This window comes from Podarcis cretensis (genome assembly GCF_951804945.1).
Source record: "Podarcis cretensis genome assembly, chromosome: 16".
NCBI lineage: Eukaryota > Metazoa > Chordata > Lepidosauria > Squamata > Lacertidae > Podarcis > Podarcis cretensis.
This window is the reverse complement of record NC_137186.1, coordinates 18615377-18635758: the sequence shown is the minus strand read 5'-3', so window position 1 is coordinate 18635758 and position 20382 is coordinate 18615377. Positions and strand designations below refer to the sequence as shown.

Sequence of the window (20382 nt, the reverse complement as noted above, 5' to 3'; positions counted from 1 at the left end):
TAAAAGTCATATACTGCTTTATGGTAAAACAAACAAGAACGCACCTCTGAGTGATTGGCAAAAAAACAAAACAAACATAACACATTAAAATTATTGATTAAAAAACTGTTGAAAACAGGGTTTTTTAAAAATCAAACGATGAATAAAACACATGTCAACATTCTACATATGTTTTTAGCAGGCACTGAAAAAAGTACAGCAAAGACACCTGCCTAATGTCACTAGGCTGGAAGTTCCAGAGTGTAGCTGCTGCCACATTATAAGTGTAGAAGGAAGTACTAGAAGTGTAGAAGGAAGCACAGCTGCAACCGTGCTGGTTCAACAGATTAAAGTGGTCAGGTGGGCAAGTAAATTGGTCCCAAGCCTTTCAGGGCTTTATATGCTAATAGCACCACCTTGAACTCTAGAAAATGGGCAGCCAGTGCAGATCTCTCTACAGAGGTGTTATATGCCTGTCAGCAACCGTGCTGCAGCATTCTGAATGGACTGCTTCTGGATTATTGCACACACGCACACGACACGCACACACCTCTTTCAAGGAGCTCAGGTGAAGAGCACAGTCCCCCCTCCTACACACTCCAACCTTTAATGGTCATTGATGCACCTCATACAGGTACCATTTATATTGTAAGCTCTTTGGGGGCAGGAATCTGCTTTTTCTCCCTATGTTTATTTCTTAGAAATGAACTATATTATGACACTATATTATGATGTAGTTGTTCCTATTCCCCTTATTCTTATGATTATTCCAAAGTACTCTGTTTTGTCCCTACCCCAATTAATGATAAATCACCAGATTTCAACATTCCACATTTGATGTTAGAAAACCCTGCTGGAAAAAAAAGCCAAGCCTGTCTGCCTTCAATATTGTATCCGTCTCATGTGTACACAAAACAAAAGCCTGGAATCCATGCCCTAAGAGATGGAAATCAGAAATGGAAATTTCGAAAGGGCACTTTTTTCATGCAAAACCTGAAGATTTCCATCCAGTCCTGTTCATTCAGTCGTGTTGGTTTCCTCACCACTGCCTCAAATTTCTCCTGCTTTCCAACATGATCTAAAGGACAGGTTTTTGTTGTGCAATTCCTAAGCATCCCTCACTGCCCTAATACACTGTCTTTAGCGCCACCTTCTGTCCAAATTACCACCTTGCAGAGATGTGATGGAAGCTGGACGTCCTTGTGGACTTCAGGCGAATGCCCCTCCCTAGCCCAGCCACACAGACAGCAACCCATTGGCATATTACTTTCCTTTTTTAAAAAAGGCCTCTCAGAGACAGAAGCTGAGCGGGTTTTGTTTTATGACATTCCATCAGACTCCGCGTCAGACAAGACAAAACGACAGGGTTCTTCGGCGGTTGGGTGATGGATTTCTTTTTAGCTCATTATGTCTCCCCTCCCTCCCTCATCCGTATGCAAAATGGGATCCAGACAGCCTTGGGTGTACCATGGAAACCAAAGTACTTTGGTGAGAACGGGGGTGGGGGGGATGGTGTTGGGGGGTGGGGGCGGCAAGGAAGGGAGGGAGGGAAGAGCCAGAGGGGACTGGGAGAGTGGGAAATCTCTCATGCAACATCGTCCCCCCAATCTGCATAATGCAATGTCCCTTCCTCCAGACACTGAAATATATTGTTTATAGAAGACAGAAGAGAAAAGAGGAAGAATGTGGAGGACACCGAGGGGGTGGGAGTGAAAGAGACAAGTGGGTGGGAAAAAGGATGAGGAGAAAAAGGGGAAGTGGATGAAAAGGTTGGGCATTGATGGTGGGCCGTGACACAGCGGAGGGGGAGGCCTGCTTCCCAACTAGGCTAAGCCCAGTGGGGGCCACTACTTGGAGAGCAGGCAGTTGACTTCCCCCTTTTCCGGACTCTCCAAAGGACAGCGGGATCCATGCTGTCATCTCTCCTCCACACCAATTATCTCAGCCCTTGCTCATTCGCCGTTATTCTGATCTGTATGGTGCCATCACCAAGAGAGTAACACAAACCTTGCCCAGCAAGGTGCTTCCAACTGAAAGCATGTCAAGGCCAAGGTCAAATCTAAGTGGGAAGTTTGGCACAGGAACACTGGAAGCTGTCAGGATTCTTCACACTGACTGGCAGCGATGGCTCTCCAGGGTTTCAGGCGGCAGTCTCTCCTAGTCCTACCTGGAGATTGATCCTGGGATCTTCTGCCTGCAAGGCGGACGCTCTGCCGTTGAACCAGGGCCCTTGCCAAACCTTGACATTGGAAGGCCAAGAACATTAGAAATATCAGCTACAGACAGGCAAAGGTTGGGCAACAGGGCTGGCTCTAACATTAGGCAAAGCGAGGCAACTGCCTCAGTGGCTGATGCTGGGGAGCTGTTCCTCCTAAATCCCTCTCTGTTGCACCTGTGTACACAGCCTGACTTGCTGCCTCAGGTGCAGAGACCCCCATTGTTGAAGTAGGGATTTGATGGCCAGTCTACATGGAATGGGCAGGGGCACCATCTTGTTCTTCAGGCAAAGTGCTGTCTTTGGCAGGGCCTATAAAGCACCAAGGAGCCTGCCCCTCAAAACCAGAACTCCCAGAACTCAGGCTTTGGGGTGTCACCAAGTTCTCAATGACACCATCTGGGCCTGGGTTGGAACCATCCGCCCCACAACAGTACAGATACATTTCTGTGTTTTCAACTGCATCCTCCCCCCAATTTGCTGTCTTTGGTATCTGTCTTCCATTCTTTCTCTGAGCTTTTTATTTCTTACTTCCCTTTCTCCACTACTTTTCTGCCAAAATGGCCTTCTCCTCACAGCTCCTCACAGTCAAGACATGGAGGACTCTCTCCTGAAATGTCGAGGGAGGGGAGCCCCATGTTTCAACAGGAAAGGGAGTTAGGAGGGTCCCTTGCCCCGGCCATCATGGCCACTGGCCAGGGATGAGAGAGGGCCGTAGAGTCAGGATGCTTAGAGGCCTGCTGACGCTGCTATGGCTTCAGGAGGCTTTCACTGAGGTGCAAGCCAGACATTTATGAAATAATAGCTGTATACATCTAGTGGTGGCTTTGCTGCTCTGATACCAAATGGCAAAGCCATATGGCAGGGATTTGTTTGTTTTACAAATTTCTAAACTGCTGCACAGCCTGAGGTCATCAAACTAGTGTACAAAAATAAAATAAGATACAAAAAAAAATCTAGTAAGAATTGTTCCCCATTTCCAGAACAAAAGCAGGGGGTGGCAAATGAAGTTATTAGAGGAACAAGTCAAAGGGTTTAATTTATGTCAGTAGTTTAATATACTGTGAGAACTGCGGGGGCGGGGGGGATACTGAATGGGATAGTAGGAAATATTTGGAGAAACATCCCAAATATTTCCCAGTTTCAAGTATTTCCTTTGGAGAAAAGATTACAACATGACATAAAATGTTGAGAATACTGTCGTAACTTTTTCATAACTTCAATTCCTGTTATGTAGCATATATCCCAGCCTTTTGAAGGGAAAGTGGGAAAGGGCAGTTGCCCAGTGATTAAGAAGGTCCCATGTTCAGGCATTTCCAGTAAACCTATGTAAGTTTCCCTGCCTGAAACCTTGGAGAGCTGCTGCCAGTCAGTGTAGGCAGTACTGAGCTAGATGGACCAGTGGTCTGACTCAGTACAGTATAAGGCAGCTTCCTCTAAACTTACCTCTTTACCCAGGTCTTTAGCCATTAAATAATCTATGGCTTGTTAAAACTGTGAGTGGGAGCACTGTTGGAATCATGGAATTGTAGAGTTGGAAGGGACCCTGAGGATCATCTAGTCCAACCCCCTACAATGCAGGAATATACAGCAGTCCCACATAGGGAACAAACCTGAAACCTTGGCGTTATCAGCACCACGCTCTAACCAACTGAGCTATCCAGTATTGGTGTTATTATGATGATTTTATTATTATTTTGTCTGTTATTATGCTTTTGATTATTGATGCTCTGTAAAATGTGTTCTTGATATTGTGCACGGCCCTGGGATCTTTTGATAAAGGGCAGTATATAAATTGAATACATAATAATAATATTCCAGCCTGGAGAGACTTCTGTATTGGTCTGTGTTTTTCTGGAGAGCATGATGCTTCTCCTGGGGCTTTTCTAAAGGTAGAACTCAGTTCTGGGTTCAGCTCAGCATCAGGCCTCTGTGCTGGCCATAGATTTACTTCTTGAAAATCCCTGCCACGGTGACTCTCACCAGAGGGGTTAGTTTGCATTTCATCTGTTGCAGCAAATGCAACAGAAAGTCTTGTGGCATCCTCAGTACTAACAGATTTATTGTGGCAAAGACGTCTGCCACAATAAATCTGCTCATTATTACTCATTCAGAAGGTTCCGAGGGTCACCACAGACATCCTAAACTTTTCATTTGTTTTTAACAGATGGAGCAAACGACTGTTATTTAAAAGATATTTGAAAGAAGCACAAGAGGGTCTCTGAGGACTTCAGTTATATGGATTTAGGGCATAATAAAAAAATATGTAAGTCATCACACAAATGTTTCCACTATTTAAATACAAATATTGGTAATCAAATCATTACAAATATTCCAACTACCGCCCCCTGTTTGATTTTGGATTTCTGTCCTGATGTTTGCTTTCCGAGGTTTCAACCATGCTAGCCAAGGATTTTATGTTGAAAGGCCAAGCTGTATTTTTGGATCACAGGATGATGAACAAATACCACAAAAATGGCAGTAGTTAGCCACCAGCCTTTCAGGAAATGAGCACTGCCTTGGCAGTCTTGTGGAAGAAATCCCTAAGTGAAGGCATGTATATTCAGGTCAAAGATTTGACCATTTCATCTTCATCTTGGCTTCAGGGTTCCTCTTGTCCAAAGGGTCAAGGGCCTCATTTGAGAAGGGTGGATCATCAGTGTGTAATGCTGGAACCTGTTTCAGGGTGCCATGGCTCACCTTTGGAATATGCAAAGTAATAACACATAAGGCAGTGTGTCTGAGCATACGCAGAATGCACTCCTTTCCAAAACAGAGTCACCACAGGCAAATCATCTGGCAAGTCCTCTGGCTCTGCCTTCTAAGGGGACTGGAGCCCTGGAACCACCTTTGTGGTATTTTTACTTCAGAGCAGATCTCCTAATGGCTGGGATCTCCTGAACAAGGCAGATCCCTTGCTGTCATCTTTTTGCCTGCTGCGGTGTAGAAGATAGCAGCATTCTGTCAGGTGCTTGAGTCTCTGTCTGTCTCCTGGGCTCTCACAACCACAACACCCTGGAAGCCATTGTGATGATCCTCAGGAACCTAAGTAGAAGGAGCAATCAGGTGAGAAAAGGACACCAACATCCCAACACCCTTCACCTCATGGATGCTGGGATGTGAATAGATGCTAGGAGAGGATATATTTATTAGATATTATCCTTCCTTCCTCACGTTTGTGAGTTCAGCAGAGTGCCACCCCTTTGCAGCTGAAAATGGAAGCTTAGATAGGTTAGTTTTGGCCTTTTAGTTTAAGTAATCCAGGATGCTTTAAGGCAGACTAGATTTTCCTGGTATTCCCCCCTTTTCTCCCCCTTAAAATAACAATATCACAAAGGGTCTTGTAAAAGGTAAAAATAACATTTACAGAATACTTGTTGAAGAGTAGCAGAAACAGCAGATTTGTTTAGGCAGGCTTAAAATGGCAATTCAGTTACAAAGACATACTTAAGTCTTGCTTGAAATGGCGTTAGAGCTTGTTCTCACATTGCTGGCAGGATGAAGAGAGATGGAAAGAAAGGGTGTGCCAGGCAAGTAGGATAATATACAGCTATGTCCCCCCCCCCCTTTCAGGGCACAGTGGGAGTGTCTCTCACAGAGTTCTCTCTAGCAAGTTTACAGGAAAACTCTGGGAGCTTCAGCTCCTATCATGTGCCTATCTAGCAAAACACGAATACTTGGTTTGACCGCCCTTTAAATATCCCACACAGGGAGATGGGAAGCAGAGCTCCTCAAGGGTCACCTGGAAGAAGTCATTTCATCAGTGGGATGGGGCACAGGGCAAAATAATATACTGATGCCACTGCATTGATGATCAAATAATAAACAGCAAAAGTCTGCAGATACCTCCCAGTAGATATTATCTTCAAAGCAGAGAGAGTCATTCGGAGATCCAAGTATCCGCAACTTCATGATGACCCCTGGGAAACGCAAGAGGGAGGAATGGGGTGTGTGTGTCATGGCACAGAAGTAGAACTCTAAGCTGCCTTCATATGCAGGACATGAAGCCACAGTCATACCAGCATACATCTAACAGCTTCTCCCAAAGAATTCTGGGAACTAATGGTGCTGAGAGTTCTTAAGAGACCCCCCCCCCCATTCCCCTCCCAGAACTACAATTTCCATACTTCCTTGGAAAGCGGGATTGATTTCTTAAACCATTCTGGAATTGGTGGGTCTGTGATGGGAATGGGGGTGTCTCAGCACCCTTAAGAAACTACAGCTCCCAGGATTCTTTGGGGAACCATTTGAAATGGTATCACAGTGCTTTAAATATATGGTGTAAATGTGGCCAAAATCTTTCTGAGTTCTTCCAACATTAAACAAAATAGCCCTTCTATTTTTATAATCCAGCCCAAGCCCATCCTCAAATTGCTGGTTCGAGGAGGCCGTGGCTGGGAATGAGTATCTCCCTTTATCCATATTTTAGCTTGTACTGACCTCCAGTGGCAAGAAAAAGGTTGTGCCTTGAAAAAGAAATGAATGGAGAAAATGGATTGGCTCAATACGGTTTCAGTGAACACAATTTGGTCTTCTCTATTTTCTCATGCAATACCGTCATCAGCAACCAACATTGCTAAACTCTGTTTTAAATGGTTTTATGTAGCGATAAAAGTGGTGCCTTCAAAAATTTGAAATCTACCCTCCCGTGATTTCAATAGTGATAACTATTTAGGGTGTGAATCTGAATGATATCTGTGGGTCCCTTCCAAACTTGTGACAGCGAAGTTAGAATTGACAGGAGGAAACCTGGTGAACCAGTCACACTGGTTTGGCTTGCCTTTTAAGTATTTTATTTCTTTTACTGCATTTGTATCTCGCCTTTTTCCTCCAAGGAGCTCAAGGCATGGTTCTCCCCCTCATTTATCTCCCACAACAATCTTGTGAAATAGGTTAGGCTGAGAGGCAGTGACTGGGCCAAAGTCAGCCAGCGAGCTTCCTGGCCGAGTGGGGATTCAAACCCTGGTCTCCCAGGTCCTAGTATGACACTCTAACCACCATACTCCGCTGGCTGGCTCACACGGAGAGCACCATTTACGTGCCCTAAGAGTTTGCCATAGAGATAAATGGGTGGACCTTTTCCCACCTCAGTTGGCTGGATGGCACATCTTCCTATGGGGAACAAGAGGCCAAAGGGGGCTGAGTTCCGGTTGATGGCAGAGGCACAGAGACATGTGTGCCTCTGTGCTGGACCCCAAGCTATGACTTGGAAATGTCCTTGGAAACCTAACAGAGGAAGCAAGATTTATTGGAGAATTCATGCTGTGAGTTCCTCCATCTTGTCCTCAAGTTGTATATATGTGTAAATAAAACCAAACATCCTATAGACACCATGGTCTCCACATTGTTATGTATGTAATTGTTGAATGTTTAATAAAGATTTATAAATTTTAAAAAAGACACCACGGTCTCCATCAACCTTCATTCCAAGGACACCAAACCCTGGGTAAGCACAGAAACTTGTGGAGTCTCTCACCACTCAGAGAGAGGGGCTGTACAACACAGATTTTTTTGCTCTGCTCCTCTATGGAGGCAAGTAAGTTGTACAAGCCAAACTAAGGGCAATGTGATGTGCAAATGCACACAAAGTGTTGAAACAAATTCTCCCATGAGAGGATGCCGGACTGGATGGGCCTTTAGCATGATCTTAAAGGCTTAGGGAGTAGCAAACAGTCACCTACCAGAAGTAATTCTTGGCTCTCCAAGGGTACCCATATGCCTTCAGAAGTGAAGGGGGGAGACGCTAGCAATTGTGGTACCATCTATGGTGGGCTGAGCCTGGTGAAATTTAGGGGAGCCACTCTGTCACCAGGACAGATAATGATGAGAACTTTTACTGCCACGGAATATATATATATGTGTGTGTGTGTGTGTGTGTGTGTGTGTGTGTGTGTGTGTTATTGCATCTAGGGCTGTGTGGAAAATGGCCCCATGACACTCCCTATTCAGCTCTACAGTGCCAGGTTCAAATGATCATTCCAGGGCATTGTGGTGGTGATGGTTATGGAAACTGCAACATAAAAAGATAATGCAATTCTAGGCTGGATCTACGGAAGCCTAATGTCCAGATCAACGGGAGTCATAGTACTGCTATATTCTGCCTTGGTCAGACCATGCCTGGATTACTGTCTCCATTCTGGGCATCACAATTTAAGAAGGATGTTGACAAGCTGGAAGGTTTGCAGAGGAGAGTGACCAAGTTGATTAAGGGTCCGGAAACCAACCCTTATGAAGAATGGTTGAGGGAGCTGGGGGTGCTTTTGAAATTATTGTGGGGAAAGTGCAATAGAAATATTTTGAATAATCGGAAAGCTCCCCCTCCTCATTCCTTGCAAAGGGTTGGGAATGGCGTTACCTCCACCTTCAAATCTTTGGCCATGGAAAAACTCACCTGCAAGACTCCCACCAATCATAGCCAACCCCAGAGTGACACCCAAACCACTCAGCTGGAAGAGGCTTTGGTATGCAGTGGTCCGTTTCCCAGAGGCGACAAGAGGAAAGATGTCCGCCAGGCTGCAAAGGCAACAGACAAGATCCAGTGAGTAGGTCTCAACAAGCTTGGCCTGGAAAACAGGCTGGAGTCTGATGTCTAGATTAATATTAACATTGTTATCCATATTTACATTCCACTCTCCCTCCAACAGGTTCTACCCCATTTTATCTTTACAATAACCCTATGAGGTTGTCTGGGCTGAGAGAGAAAAAAGGCCACTCAATGTGTGGGGATTTGAACCCTTAGCCCCAACACACCAATTACATTTATTTGTTTCATAAAATTTATATACCGCTTGATAGTAAGAAAAAAGCCTCAGAGAGATTCACAAGAAAAATAAAACATGAACAATTATCAATAACATCAGTTACAGATATTTATTTACTTTTGTTTTGTTTGTAATTTTGTGCTGTTTCATGTTGTAAGCTGCCTTGAGCATGGTTCTATGGAAAAGCAGCATTGTTGTTTAGTCGTTTAGTCATGTCCGACTCTTCGTGACCCCATGGACCAGAGCACGCATACAAATAAATTTATGTATGTATGTATGTATGTATGTATGTATGCATGCATGCATGCATATATGTAAAACATTCAAAAAACAATTAAAATAAAAAATGAGATAAAAACACATGTTGACATTCTACATAACTGGGTAAGCTTGCCTAAACCTCTTTGCTCTGGCCTTTGACATCTGAGATTTGTATGTTTCAGGTCACACCTTATTCTTGTGAATGTAGTATTTTAACTGTCTTCAATTCTCTATTTTAAAATTGTTGTAACCCTCTCTGGGACCTGTTGGTGAAGGGCAGGTAATAAATGTAATCATCATTATTAAAAAAATGTTTTTAACAAACACCAAAAGGAGTACAACATGGGTGCCTGCCTAGCGTCAATATACCACTCTAAAAGATTGATTTCTTACAAATGTGGAATGTGCATTATGTGACACCTATAACAGGGCCAGTTCCATAGATCAAAGTTTATGGAAGAACCATTAAGCCACTTGGCTCTCACCAGGACTCACCCATCTCCGTAAACATCTTCTGTTGCCAGCCCTGCCACCAGCACGCCAAGGAGGCCACCAAGGATTCCTGGCATCCCATGCAGGTTGTGGACTCCACAGGTGTCATGTATTTTCAGCCTGGAGGCCAGAAAGGGCTGGGGAGGAAGAGGCATTCAGCACAAAAAGAATTTTGGCACAGAATGGATGGGATTCCATGCCGCAAGATAGACTGCCATCTCTTGAGGAGGTGCTAGTCCTGGATTTCCTGCATCAAGCATCTAGGTGGCCTCCTGGGGAAGCTCTGGCTCTAGGATTGTGTGTGGTGGTACTCGCATATCTAGCTGGGCACTTTCTGTTCACAAAGATGCACATAATGTTTCCCCAAAATCTTGGGAACCTGAACCTTATTATTTTTTTAAATGGCACTAAATCTCTAGTCTCCATGGCAGATCGTTTCAATTACAGTGGTACCTCTGGTTAAGAATTTAATTCATTCTGGAGATCCGTTCTTAACCTGAAACTGTTCTTAACCTGAGGTACCACTTTAGCTAATGGGGCCTCCCGCTGCCGCCGTGCGATTTTTGTTCTCATCCTGAGGTAAAGTTCTTAACCTGAGGTACTACTTCTGGGTTAGCGGAGTCTGTAGCCTGAAGCATTTGTAACCTGAAGCGTTTGTAACCCGAGGTACCACTGTACAGTGTTAGAAACCAGTAGGGACTTGTAGGAGACTCCCAGTATTTATGATGGCAGGAGGTACCTTTGTTATTCAGTATAACCTGAGCTAGTGGGGTTTATGGTGAGGTTGCCCGGTCATGCAGGCATTGGGGGGACTGGTTTTTAAGGTTTCAAAGCAGAGGCTGGATGGCTATCTGCCACTGATGCTTTAGCTGACATACCTGCATTGCAGGGGATTGGACTAGATGACCCTGAGGGTCCCTTCTAACTCTATAATTCTATGATTCTATGGTGTCCTGAGAAGTATCCAAACTCATTTGGGAGGCAATGGATTTCTCACCCCGTTTGTGTTTATTGCCCCTTTTTGAAGGCCTACATGCTGGCATAAAGAATAATGATTTACTGACGCTTCTTTCAGTGGCTGCTCAGAAATCTAGAGCTCAAACCTGGAAGGCGTATAATAATAATAATAATAATAATAATAATAATAATAATTAATACCCCTCACATCTGGCTGAGTTTCCCCAGCCACTCTGGGCAGCTCCCAATTGAGTGTTAATAATAATAATAATAATAATAATAATAATAATAATAATAATAATAATTTATTATTTGTACCCCGCCCATCTGGCTGGGTTTCCCCAGCCACTCTGGGCGGCTTCCATAAAAACCAAAAATACACTGTCTTCTGAATGTCAGGTAGTTATTTATCGCTTTGACATCTGATGGGAGGGCGTTCCACAGGGCAGGCGCCACTACCGAGAAGGCCCTCTGCCTGGTTCCCTGCAGCTTTGCTTCTCGCAATGAGGGAACCGCCAGAAGGCCCTTGGTGCTGGACCTCAGCGTCCGGGCAGAACGATGGGGGTGGAGATGCATTAAATATTATACAGCATTAAATATTAAAAACTTCCCTGCCTTCAGATGTCTTTTAAAAAGCTGCTTATTTCCTTGACATCTGATGGGAGGGCGTTCCACAGGGCCGGTGCCACTACTGAGAAGGCCCTCTGTCTGGTTCCCTGTAACCTCACTTCTCGCAATGAGAAGGCCCTTGGCGCGGATCTGTGTCCGCGCTGAACGATGGAAGATGCTCCTTCAGGGCAATCCCTGGACTAGGGTGTAAAAATGCCCCACCACTGAGCTATGGCCCTTCTTTAGAAGTCCAAGGAAAATTGGTAATGTCACTTCCTTGTGGCACAGAATTCTTTGCATTTCCCCAAAAGTTGTTGTTGTTGTTTAGGAGGGAAACATACCGTAAGGAATTTGAAGCCAAGAACTGACACAGAGCCCGCCAAGACCCCTGCAATCATGGCTCCAAATGGGGTCAGCATCATCTCTCCTGAGGTCCCAACAATCACTCCACCAGCCAAGGCTGCATTTTGAACATGAACCTGGTAAGAGAAAATCAATAGTTAATCAAATGGCTTTGGTGTGGGGCAGAGTAGGAGGAGAGTGTGCAGCAGCCGAGGGGGAAACTCAGCCCCCTAACCTGCATTGAAGGAAGCTCTCTAGGCTAGGGGGTAAGCAAATCTGTCCGTTTCAGCTTCTTTCAGCTTCTCGTTGTTTCAGTCTAAAATTTGTGATTTTTTTAAAATAAAAAAACAACTCTTTCCCCCCATCAGTATTCCAGTGCAAATTTCACCTAATATGCACATTTTGGCATGCGTTTTTCCCTGACATGCACATTTTTGCAGTGGAATTACCCCAATTAAGCACCCTTAATCCTTCTGAGGAAGAAGCCATGGCTGTTTCAAATGGCATGATACTGCTTTACATCAATGGCCTAAAGTGTGGGATGAAAGCATCCAAAATGTTAAGTAAAGGATTAATGTTCACAAGGGCTATAGAACTCTGTGATGTCATACATCAGAGGCAGTTATTTCAGTTGGTACAGTGATGGCAGTTATGGACAGCCTTAACAGTTAGAGCATCAGGTATGTTCTGTTATGCTGCTGTCTGCCTCAGAGCTAGGCTGTAACAGTATTCATCTCAGATGCAAATCTATGTAAGATGTATTAGCAACTTAAGTACAGTAACTCCTACCTGCATTGTATATTTTAATCTGCAAGTGCAAGTACACTGAGTAAAAGTTATTTGCTATTTAAACTTTAAAAAGAGAGTGTCTTGTGTAGTTTTTAATAGGAGGTGAAAGGGAACTAATCAAAGGGTCAAATGACCCAGGCTCTCTTCCGCATCGCTCTGTAAATGGGAACTAGAATTTAATTCCCACATAAGTGCTTTCAGACGATCTATTCCTTGATTTGTTGACAGAGAGATTAGATGATGTTGGTTATTTCATAAACACTGATTTGCTTGCTGGGAGGTTAGATGATGTCACATGAAATCAAGTCATTTCCCCTTCACTTTCCTTGTTGCCAAAAAATCCAGTCTTTTGAGGGAAGAGGGGTTGTTGACCTGCCAAGATGTGATTTAATCCCATCAGAAAAGAACGACAGTCTGGAAGTCCCAGAATCTAATGCAGGCTTCCTCGGCCCTCCAGATGTTTTTGGCCTACAACTCCCATGATCCCTAGCTAACAGGACCAGTGGTTGGGGATGATGGGAATTGTAGTTTCAAAACACCTAGAGGGCCGGGGTAGAGGAAGCCTGATCTAAATGTATGACAGGGGTGAGCAGGGATGCTCTTTTCACCCAAAATAATAAATTATTATTATTATTATTATTATTATTATTATTATTATTATTATTATTAAAGCCCTACAAAAGAGGCCACCAAACTGGCCTCACCATGTCCAGCTTGCCCCCTCCATTCACCAGGGCCGAGAGGGCGAAGGTGGTGAGGGTGCTCACAGCCAGGGAGAAGTAGGTGTTCATGACCGTCCGGAGCTGGTCATCTCCATGGGCCGCCACTGCTGAGTTGAAGCTGGGCCAGAAAAGCCAGAGGAAGAGAGTTCCTGCATGGAGGGAAGAAAGGTAAGCAGCTTTAAAAGAGGATTGGACAGAGTCACGGAGGACAATAAGGCTATTATGGGCAACTAGCCATGAGGAGCATGTTCTGCCTCCACTGGACTTTCCAGCAGCATCCAGCTGGTAAGTAACAACCAAGACATAGGGGTGTAAAGTCGTATGTAGAGAAATGACTTTCTTTCTTTCTTCATAGAATTGTAGAGTTGAAAGGGATCTCAGGGGTCATCTATTCCAACCCCGTTTGATGCAGAAATCCTGCCCACAGCCATCCCTGGGTGAACGCGAACCCCAAATCTTCTGGTTAACAGCCAGACGCACTGACGCCACTTGCAAACAATAACACCAGAACTCATGGACATCCAATGAAGCTGGAAGAGTCAGGACAGAGAAAAGAAACCGTTTCTTCATGCAACACAGAGTTAAACAATGGAACTCCCTCCCACAGGAGGCAGCGATGGCCACCAGTTTGGAGGGCTTTAAAAGAGGACTGGACAAATTCACGGAGGAAGATAAGGCAACCAGTGGCTACCAGCTGCGACGGCTATGAGCTGGTCAGAGGCAGTAATGCTTCTGAATACCAGCTGCTGGTAGTCACAGGAAGAGAGAGTTTCTTTTGTGCTCAGGCCATTCTTGTGGGTTTTCCACAAGCATCTGGTTGGCCACTGTGAGAATAAGGTGCTGGACTAGATGGGCCACTGGCCTGATCCATCAGGCTCTGCTTACGTTCTTCTGTTAGGTTCTTAAGGTGTTATTTCCTGACTGGCCACTGTGAGGGAGAAGGTTCTGGACAAGAAGGTGGGCCTTCTCTCCTAACTTCATTTTTCTGGGACAGAGAACAGTCCGTTCCCTCTTGCTCTAAAAACTCCCCTCTTTCTATAAGATTGAGCCATTAACAGCAGCAACAACCCTCCACCTATGTGGTGGCTCTTACCAATCATAGCAAAGAGATCTGAGTGATAGGTGGAGCCTTCTCGTTCTCTGCTCTTCTTCAGCTGAGGCCGGTAAAGAATCCTGGACACCATCAATCCAAAATAGGCCCCAAAGGTATGGATGGTCATGGAGCCCCCAGCATCCTTTGCCTGAGCCAGAAGGTCAGAAAGGGAGCACACAATTGCAAAAGTGGCGCACACAGATATTATTATTATTATTAGCGGTTATGCCCTACACTTCAGCCAAAAAGGCTCCTATACAGTCAATTAAAACAAGACTGCTCCTGCCCGCACAGGCTTACCGTCTAAAAGGGATGTGCAAATTAACTGAAGCAGAAAGCTAAGGCAAAGTATGGGTGTTCCAGTCCCAGGATTAATTTCAGAAATATCCTTTGAGGGTTCCTCCAGATAACATCTTTATTCTGGATTCATCCAAATTTGCTTCCACAAAGGTCACAGAGTGATAGGGACAGAAGCATCTGTCAATTCTGGTTCTCTCAGTTTCTCATTTATTGCTATCTTAAATTATTATTTTTATTACGACTTGCATTTGTATCCCACCTTTCCCCCAAAGAACTCAAGGTCAGCTAGTGAGATTCGTGATGGCTGAGGGAATTTGAACCCTGATCTCACCCAGGTCCTTGTATGACAGTCTATCCACTATACCACACTGGCTCTCATCTCTTCACATTTCTGCAGCAATTTGTGATTAAAAATAAACAAATCCTCATGGAAATTCTTCAGCGCTTTAGTGTGAATTTCTCCTAATAAGCATTTTTTGGTATGTGGCTTTGACTAATGTATAGATTTTCTCCTAATATTTTATGTTTGTTGCATGTACACATTGCTGCCTCAAGCAGCCTGACAGAAATACAAGACACAAATGCAATACATTGATTAAAGAGCATCATTTTAATGCAAAGACTCACCCCAAAGCAACTAAGCAAGATATATTCATTAATGCCAAAGAGGGTGACTTCCAATACAGTCATCAGTAGCAGCTGGACAGGACTCGTCTTGCCAAGAACGGCTCCAAAAGAGATCAGGACTGCCCCAGCACAGAAGTCGGCATTGATCATGCTGGCAGAAAACATTGGAAGCAACAGGCTGAATGTGACAGTCTAGGCTGTCGCCCTTTCCTGCCCCGTCACAGAATTATAGAATTGTAGAGTTGGACGAGGTCCCAAGGGTCATCTAGTCCAGCCCCCTGCAATGCTGTAAGTTAACTCTAATTAACTCAGGGCCAATGAAGGAACATCCACAGAGGATTGACATACACGACACAACCATCAAAGTCATCCAATGGGGAGTGCTGAAAGGCTACGGAAAGCTTGCAACTGCTCATGTCTGGTGAAAGGAGCACTGGGAGACAAGCCCTGTAATATAATAGTGGGTTTTGGGGTGAGTCTGGATGATGCCCTGAGTTCCTGGAACCCCTAGATTCTATCACCAGCTTGAGATTGGGGTGGTGGCATGTAACAATATACTGTTGCACACACCCCAATCTTCAAGTGGTGAGAGATTCCAGGGGTGCCTTGAAATGAGGGTCAGTGGAGACTGTGGTGTCTATAGGATATATGGTTTTATTTACATATATATACAACCTGAGTGGGATGGAGGGGCTCACAGCATTAGCAGATCTTGCTTCCCCATTAGGTTTCCAGAGAAGCCCCAAGCCACAGCTTTGGGTCCAGCACAGAACAAGACATGCCTCTCTGTATCCAGCTTCCAGAGCCAGTCAAAATGCTCTTCCACACAGCCTCTCTTGGTTTACTATTGCCCATCCCAGGATGATGCGGCATCCAGCCAGGTGAGGTGATATAAGGAATACCCATTTGTCTCTATGACAACAGAACAACTTATTTTGATATGTTAAATAGCTGTACTTCACAGGCCAGAAAAGGCCATTACCTTGACAAAGGGTCTGGTTTGGCTGAATCAGCAGCCTCAGCTACTAAATTCTAAACAGGTGCAGAAGGGACCCAGAGTATCATCCAGACTGACCCCCCCACCCTCACCTATAACCATACAATTGTCTCTATTGACCAGGGACAGCACCTACTTTCAGATACCTGTTTCCAGTAAATCATTGCCCCTACTTTTGACTTTCACAGGTATCTTGTGAAACATTTGTTAACATGAACTGTTTATGTTGTCCTTTCCTCCCACCCTCCTTCTTACCACCAACCCACTGCCCCCTGGGTCCCCAGACCTCCAAGATGGCACCAAGGTTTCCTGAATTGGTCTCTTGCTCTCTCCCTGGCTGAAATTGAGTCTCTAAGGCCCTTTCCCAAGGCCAAGCAGCTTGGAGAAGGAGCCACTTTGCTCACCTTTCTATTCCAATGTGGATTTTGCCATTATGGAAGGAATGGAAAAAGCCCTGGATGAGGATAGACCACTGGATGGCAAAGGCAGCTATCAGGAAGTTGAAGGCCACACCCCCAAAGCTGTACCGTTTCAGGAAGGTCATCAAGAAGCCAAAGCCAACAAAGATCATAGTGTGGACATCTTGGAAACCTGGATCAGGGTGAGAAATGGACTGGTTTAAAATGTGAGCACAAATGCCTGTTGCTGTGTCTTGTGGGAGGGAGTTCCACAGATTTACCACGTCCTGCATGAAGAAATACTTTCTTTTACCTGTTCTGAATCTTCTGACATTCAATTTCATTGGGTGTCCATGAGTTCTAGTGTTTTGACAGAGGGTGGAAAGCTTTTCTTTGCCCACTTTCTCCATGCCATGCATAATTTTATAAACGTCCATCATGTCACCTCTCACTTCCCTTTTCTCTAAACTAAAAAATAACAAACGCTGCAACTTTTCTTCATAAGGGGATTTGCTCCATCCCCTCAATCATTTCAGTTGCCCTTTTCTGAACCTTTTCCAACTCTGTAATATCCTTTTTGAGGCGAGGCAACCAGAACTGTGCACAGCATTCCCAGTGCAGTCACAGTACAGTAGTACCTTGGTACTCAAACGCCGAAAACCCAGAAGTAAATGTTCCAGTTTTTGAATGTTTTTCGGGAACCAAACAAATAGGCTGTTGGCTATTGTTTCCTGGGCACCTGCACCAATCAGAAGCTGCGTGTTGGTTTTCGAACATTTCAGAAGTCAAAGGGACTTCCAGAATGAATTAAGTTTGGCTCTTTTGCTATTTATTTTGCATTTTTGTTTTTGAGGCTTTTTGGGTTAATTTGTTTTTGTGACTGTGTTGAAACCAGTTCAACTACTGATTGATTGATTGATTGATTGATTGATTGATTGTGTGACTACGAAAATGGATAAAAGCCCCCCATCCAAACAATGACTATCATCAGTGCTGGTAAGAAAAAAAGAAATTTTAATTTTTATCATCTACAATACTGTCTTATTTATTTTATAGGACAGTACATTGATTACTGCTTTCATTTTATGGATCTATGCTCTTGTTAGTAAAATTCATGTCAAACTGCTGTTTTAGGGGTTGTTTTTAAAAGTCTGGAATGGATTAGTCTGTTTTGCATTACTTTCTAGGGGAAAGCGCGCCTTGGTTTTGGAATGCCTTGGTTTTGGAATGACTTCCGGAACGGATTAAGTTTGAGAACCAATTTACCACTGTATTCCAAATGCGGTTACCCAGGAAGGCCGCCTACAAAAGACCTTTGCCTGTTCAACTAGATTCCAAGGCTGAAATGTACACTTGCCATGTATGCACAGCCAGCTTCAAAGAGTTTCTCTGATAGCGAATGGGAATACGTGTGCTGATAAGATCCAATATACACACAGGAGCCATTGCAGTCTGCAAACAGAACAATTGTCGGCTTCCTTTAGCAGTAACCTCGCAACCTTTTAAAGGCCAATAACCATGTGGATACCTTCAGTTATGTGGCAGCTGATCTACAATGGGGATGGGTCTCCAGGAGCAACTTTTCACTTCAATTGTAACCAGTAAAAGCTGCAGAAAGTTAGAAATGCAGGAATTCACAAGCAACCAGGGATGGGATTTTCTAATCCACTGCTTGCTCCTGGGAAGTGAGTTTTTCTGCACAGTTCTGATAAAAATATGAACAACTCTTGCATATTATACACGTTATTAGACATAATCTTATACACTTAGACACTCCAGGCTCTTCCACTGAGCCACAGCTCGTCCCCATTATATTATTGTATACTATCCAGGAATCTGCTTGGATGAAAAGTGGTATAGAAATATTTTAAATACACGAGTAAATATATGTCCCTGTGTGAACAGGCCTTAGGGGCTCAGGGTTAAATTCAGGAAAGGGGGATAGGGGCAGGATTTCAGTAAACTGTATATAATTTGACTCTGTTATGCTTAAAGATGAATGACTGTCAATTTCAGTTTCTCATTTCTGCAGCCTTCAGCTTGTAATATTTCCACATCAGCCAACAATTTGTTTTAAAATAAAATAAAAACCCTTCACAAAAATCTGTCAGGATTTTAATACTCACTTCTCATAATATGCTCTCTTTTTTTGGCAATCAAGTTTCCTGAATACAATGCATTTTTAAATGCTATTTTCCAATCATATATGGAGCTCCATGTCTATTGACATCAAGCAGCAGCCTACCCTTTTCGATGACTGCTTAAAACATTTCTGTCTAGACAAACCTGTCCAGATCTATAGAATGTTGGCAAGTGTTTTAATTCGTTTTTAGCTTCCTGCAGCCAATTGGAAGCTGTACCTTGGTTTCTGAACTGTTTTGGAAATCAAACCGACTTCCGGAACGGATTCCATTCAACTTCCAAGGTACCACTGTATCTGTAAGCCGCCTTGAGTCCCATCGGGAAAAAGGAGGAGTATACATCTATACTAATAATAACAGCAATAATAATTACTTTTCAACTACAGTGGTGCCTCGGGTTAAGTACTTAATTCGTTCCAGAGGTCCGTTCTTAACCTGAAACTGTTCTTAACCTGAAGCACCACTTTAGCTAATGGGGCCTCCCACTGTCACTGCACCGCTGGAGCACGATTTCTGTTCTCATCCTGAAGCATAGTTCTTAACCTGAGGTACTATTTCTGGGTTAGCGGAGTCTGTTACCTGAAGCGTATGTAACCTGAAGCGTATGTAACCCGAGGTAGCACTGTATTTGTGCTTTCTATGTTTTTAACTTTCTGTGTTTCCTCCCCTGCTTGTTTTAATTTTTGTGAGCAGCTTTGATTCCTGGGAGGAAAGCGGGATAGAGACAAAATAAAACAAAACCAGTGAATACTCACTTGGGTAGCGCAAATAGAACTCGTTCTGCAGGTGGCTCTTGTTGCGGAGAGCCAGTTCCTCGTGCCAGAGCTTGGCGCTTGTTTCGGCATCATACTGGACGAAGAGGGCAAAGAGGAGAATAGTCAAGAACTGAAGAAAAACACAGGCGATGGGGAGCTTGAGCCTTAAGTTGGTGGTGTGCCCTGACATTGCGGGGAAAGGGAGAAGCAAAGGGGAAAGCAGGAGAGGAGAGAGAGAGAGAAAGAGGAAAGTGAAAGCAGTCACAGGTGCCAAGCCAAGCCCCACCTTCCAGTCAATGAGTTCTCAGGGGAGCCCCACCCATCTCACTCCCAGGAAATGTTCAGTGGTTGCTCAGCCCTGGCAAAAAGCCACTTGCTTCAAGGGAGGTGGCAGGCAGCATGGAGAGGACACCCTGGAAGGGAGGAGCGACTCCAAAAGGCCTCCAGGCAGCCGTTCCCCAGCTTGATGCCGCTGCAGCCAAACAGAGGCGAAAGACGTGCACCCACCCCACCTCAAAACCCCAGAAACACTTACCTTGAGAGAGGAGGGGGTCTTTTGCATGAAGAAATAATCAAGAGGCGTACCCCACATTTATTCACTAAAACATATAACCAAACAAGGCATCTTAAAAAGAGGTAGTTTATTGCAAGAAAGAAAGCATAACACAGACCACATTCACACCGTACATGTAAAGTTCAACAATGCCACTTTATGGCTTCCCTCCCAACAATGCCAACAATGGCTTCCCTCCCAAAAAATTCTGGGAGCTGTAGTTTGCTAAGGGTGCTGAAAGCTGTTAGTAGACCCTACAATTCCCAGAGTGGATTAACAATCAATCCCTTTTCATAGGAAACACTGGGAATTGTAGCTCCAGGAGGGGGACAGCACCTCCTAACAACTCTCAGCACTCTTAGCAAACTACAGCTCCCAGAATCCTTTGGGC

General features: G+C 44.3%; 1 protein-coding gene across 1 annotated transcript; it reads right to left on the bottom strand.

The window, feature by feature from the left end:
* Positions 1-3907: 3907 nt before the first annotated feature.
* RHBG (Rh family B glycoprotein) lies at positions 3908-20009 on the bottom strand. The gene is made up of 10 exons (XM_079956889.1): positions 19439-20009; positions 16549-16735; positions 15148-15298; positions 14221-14368; positions 13110-13276; positions 11616-11753; positions 9712-9845; positions 8586-8707; positions 6041-6114; positions 3908-5239 (listed from the first exon to the last, which is right to left on the bottom strand). The coding sequence occupies exons 1-10, from the start codon at positions 19626-19628 to the stop codon at positions 5159-5161; spliced, it is 1392 nt and encodes a 463-aa protein (XP_079813015.1). The 5' UTR covers positions 19629-20009; the 3' UTR covers positions 3908-5158.
* Positions 20010-20382: the final 373 nt, after the last annotated feature.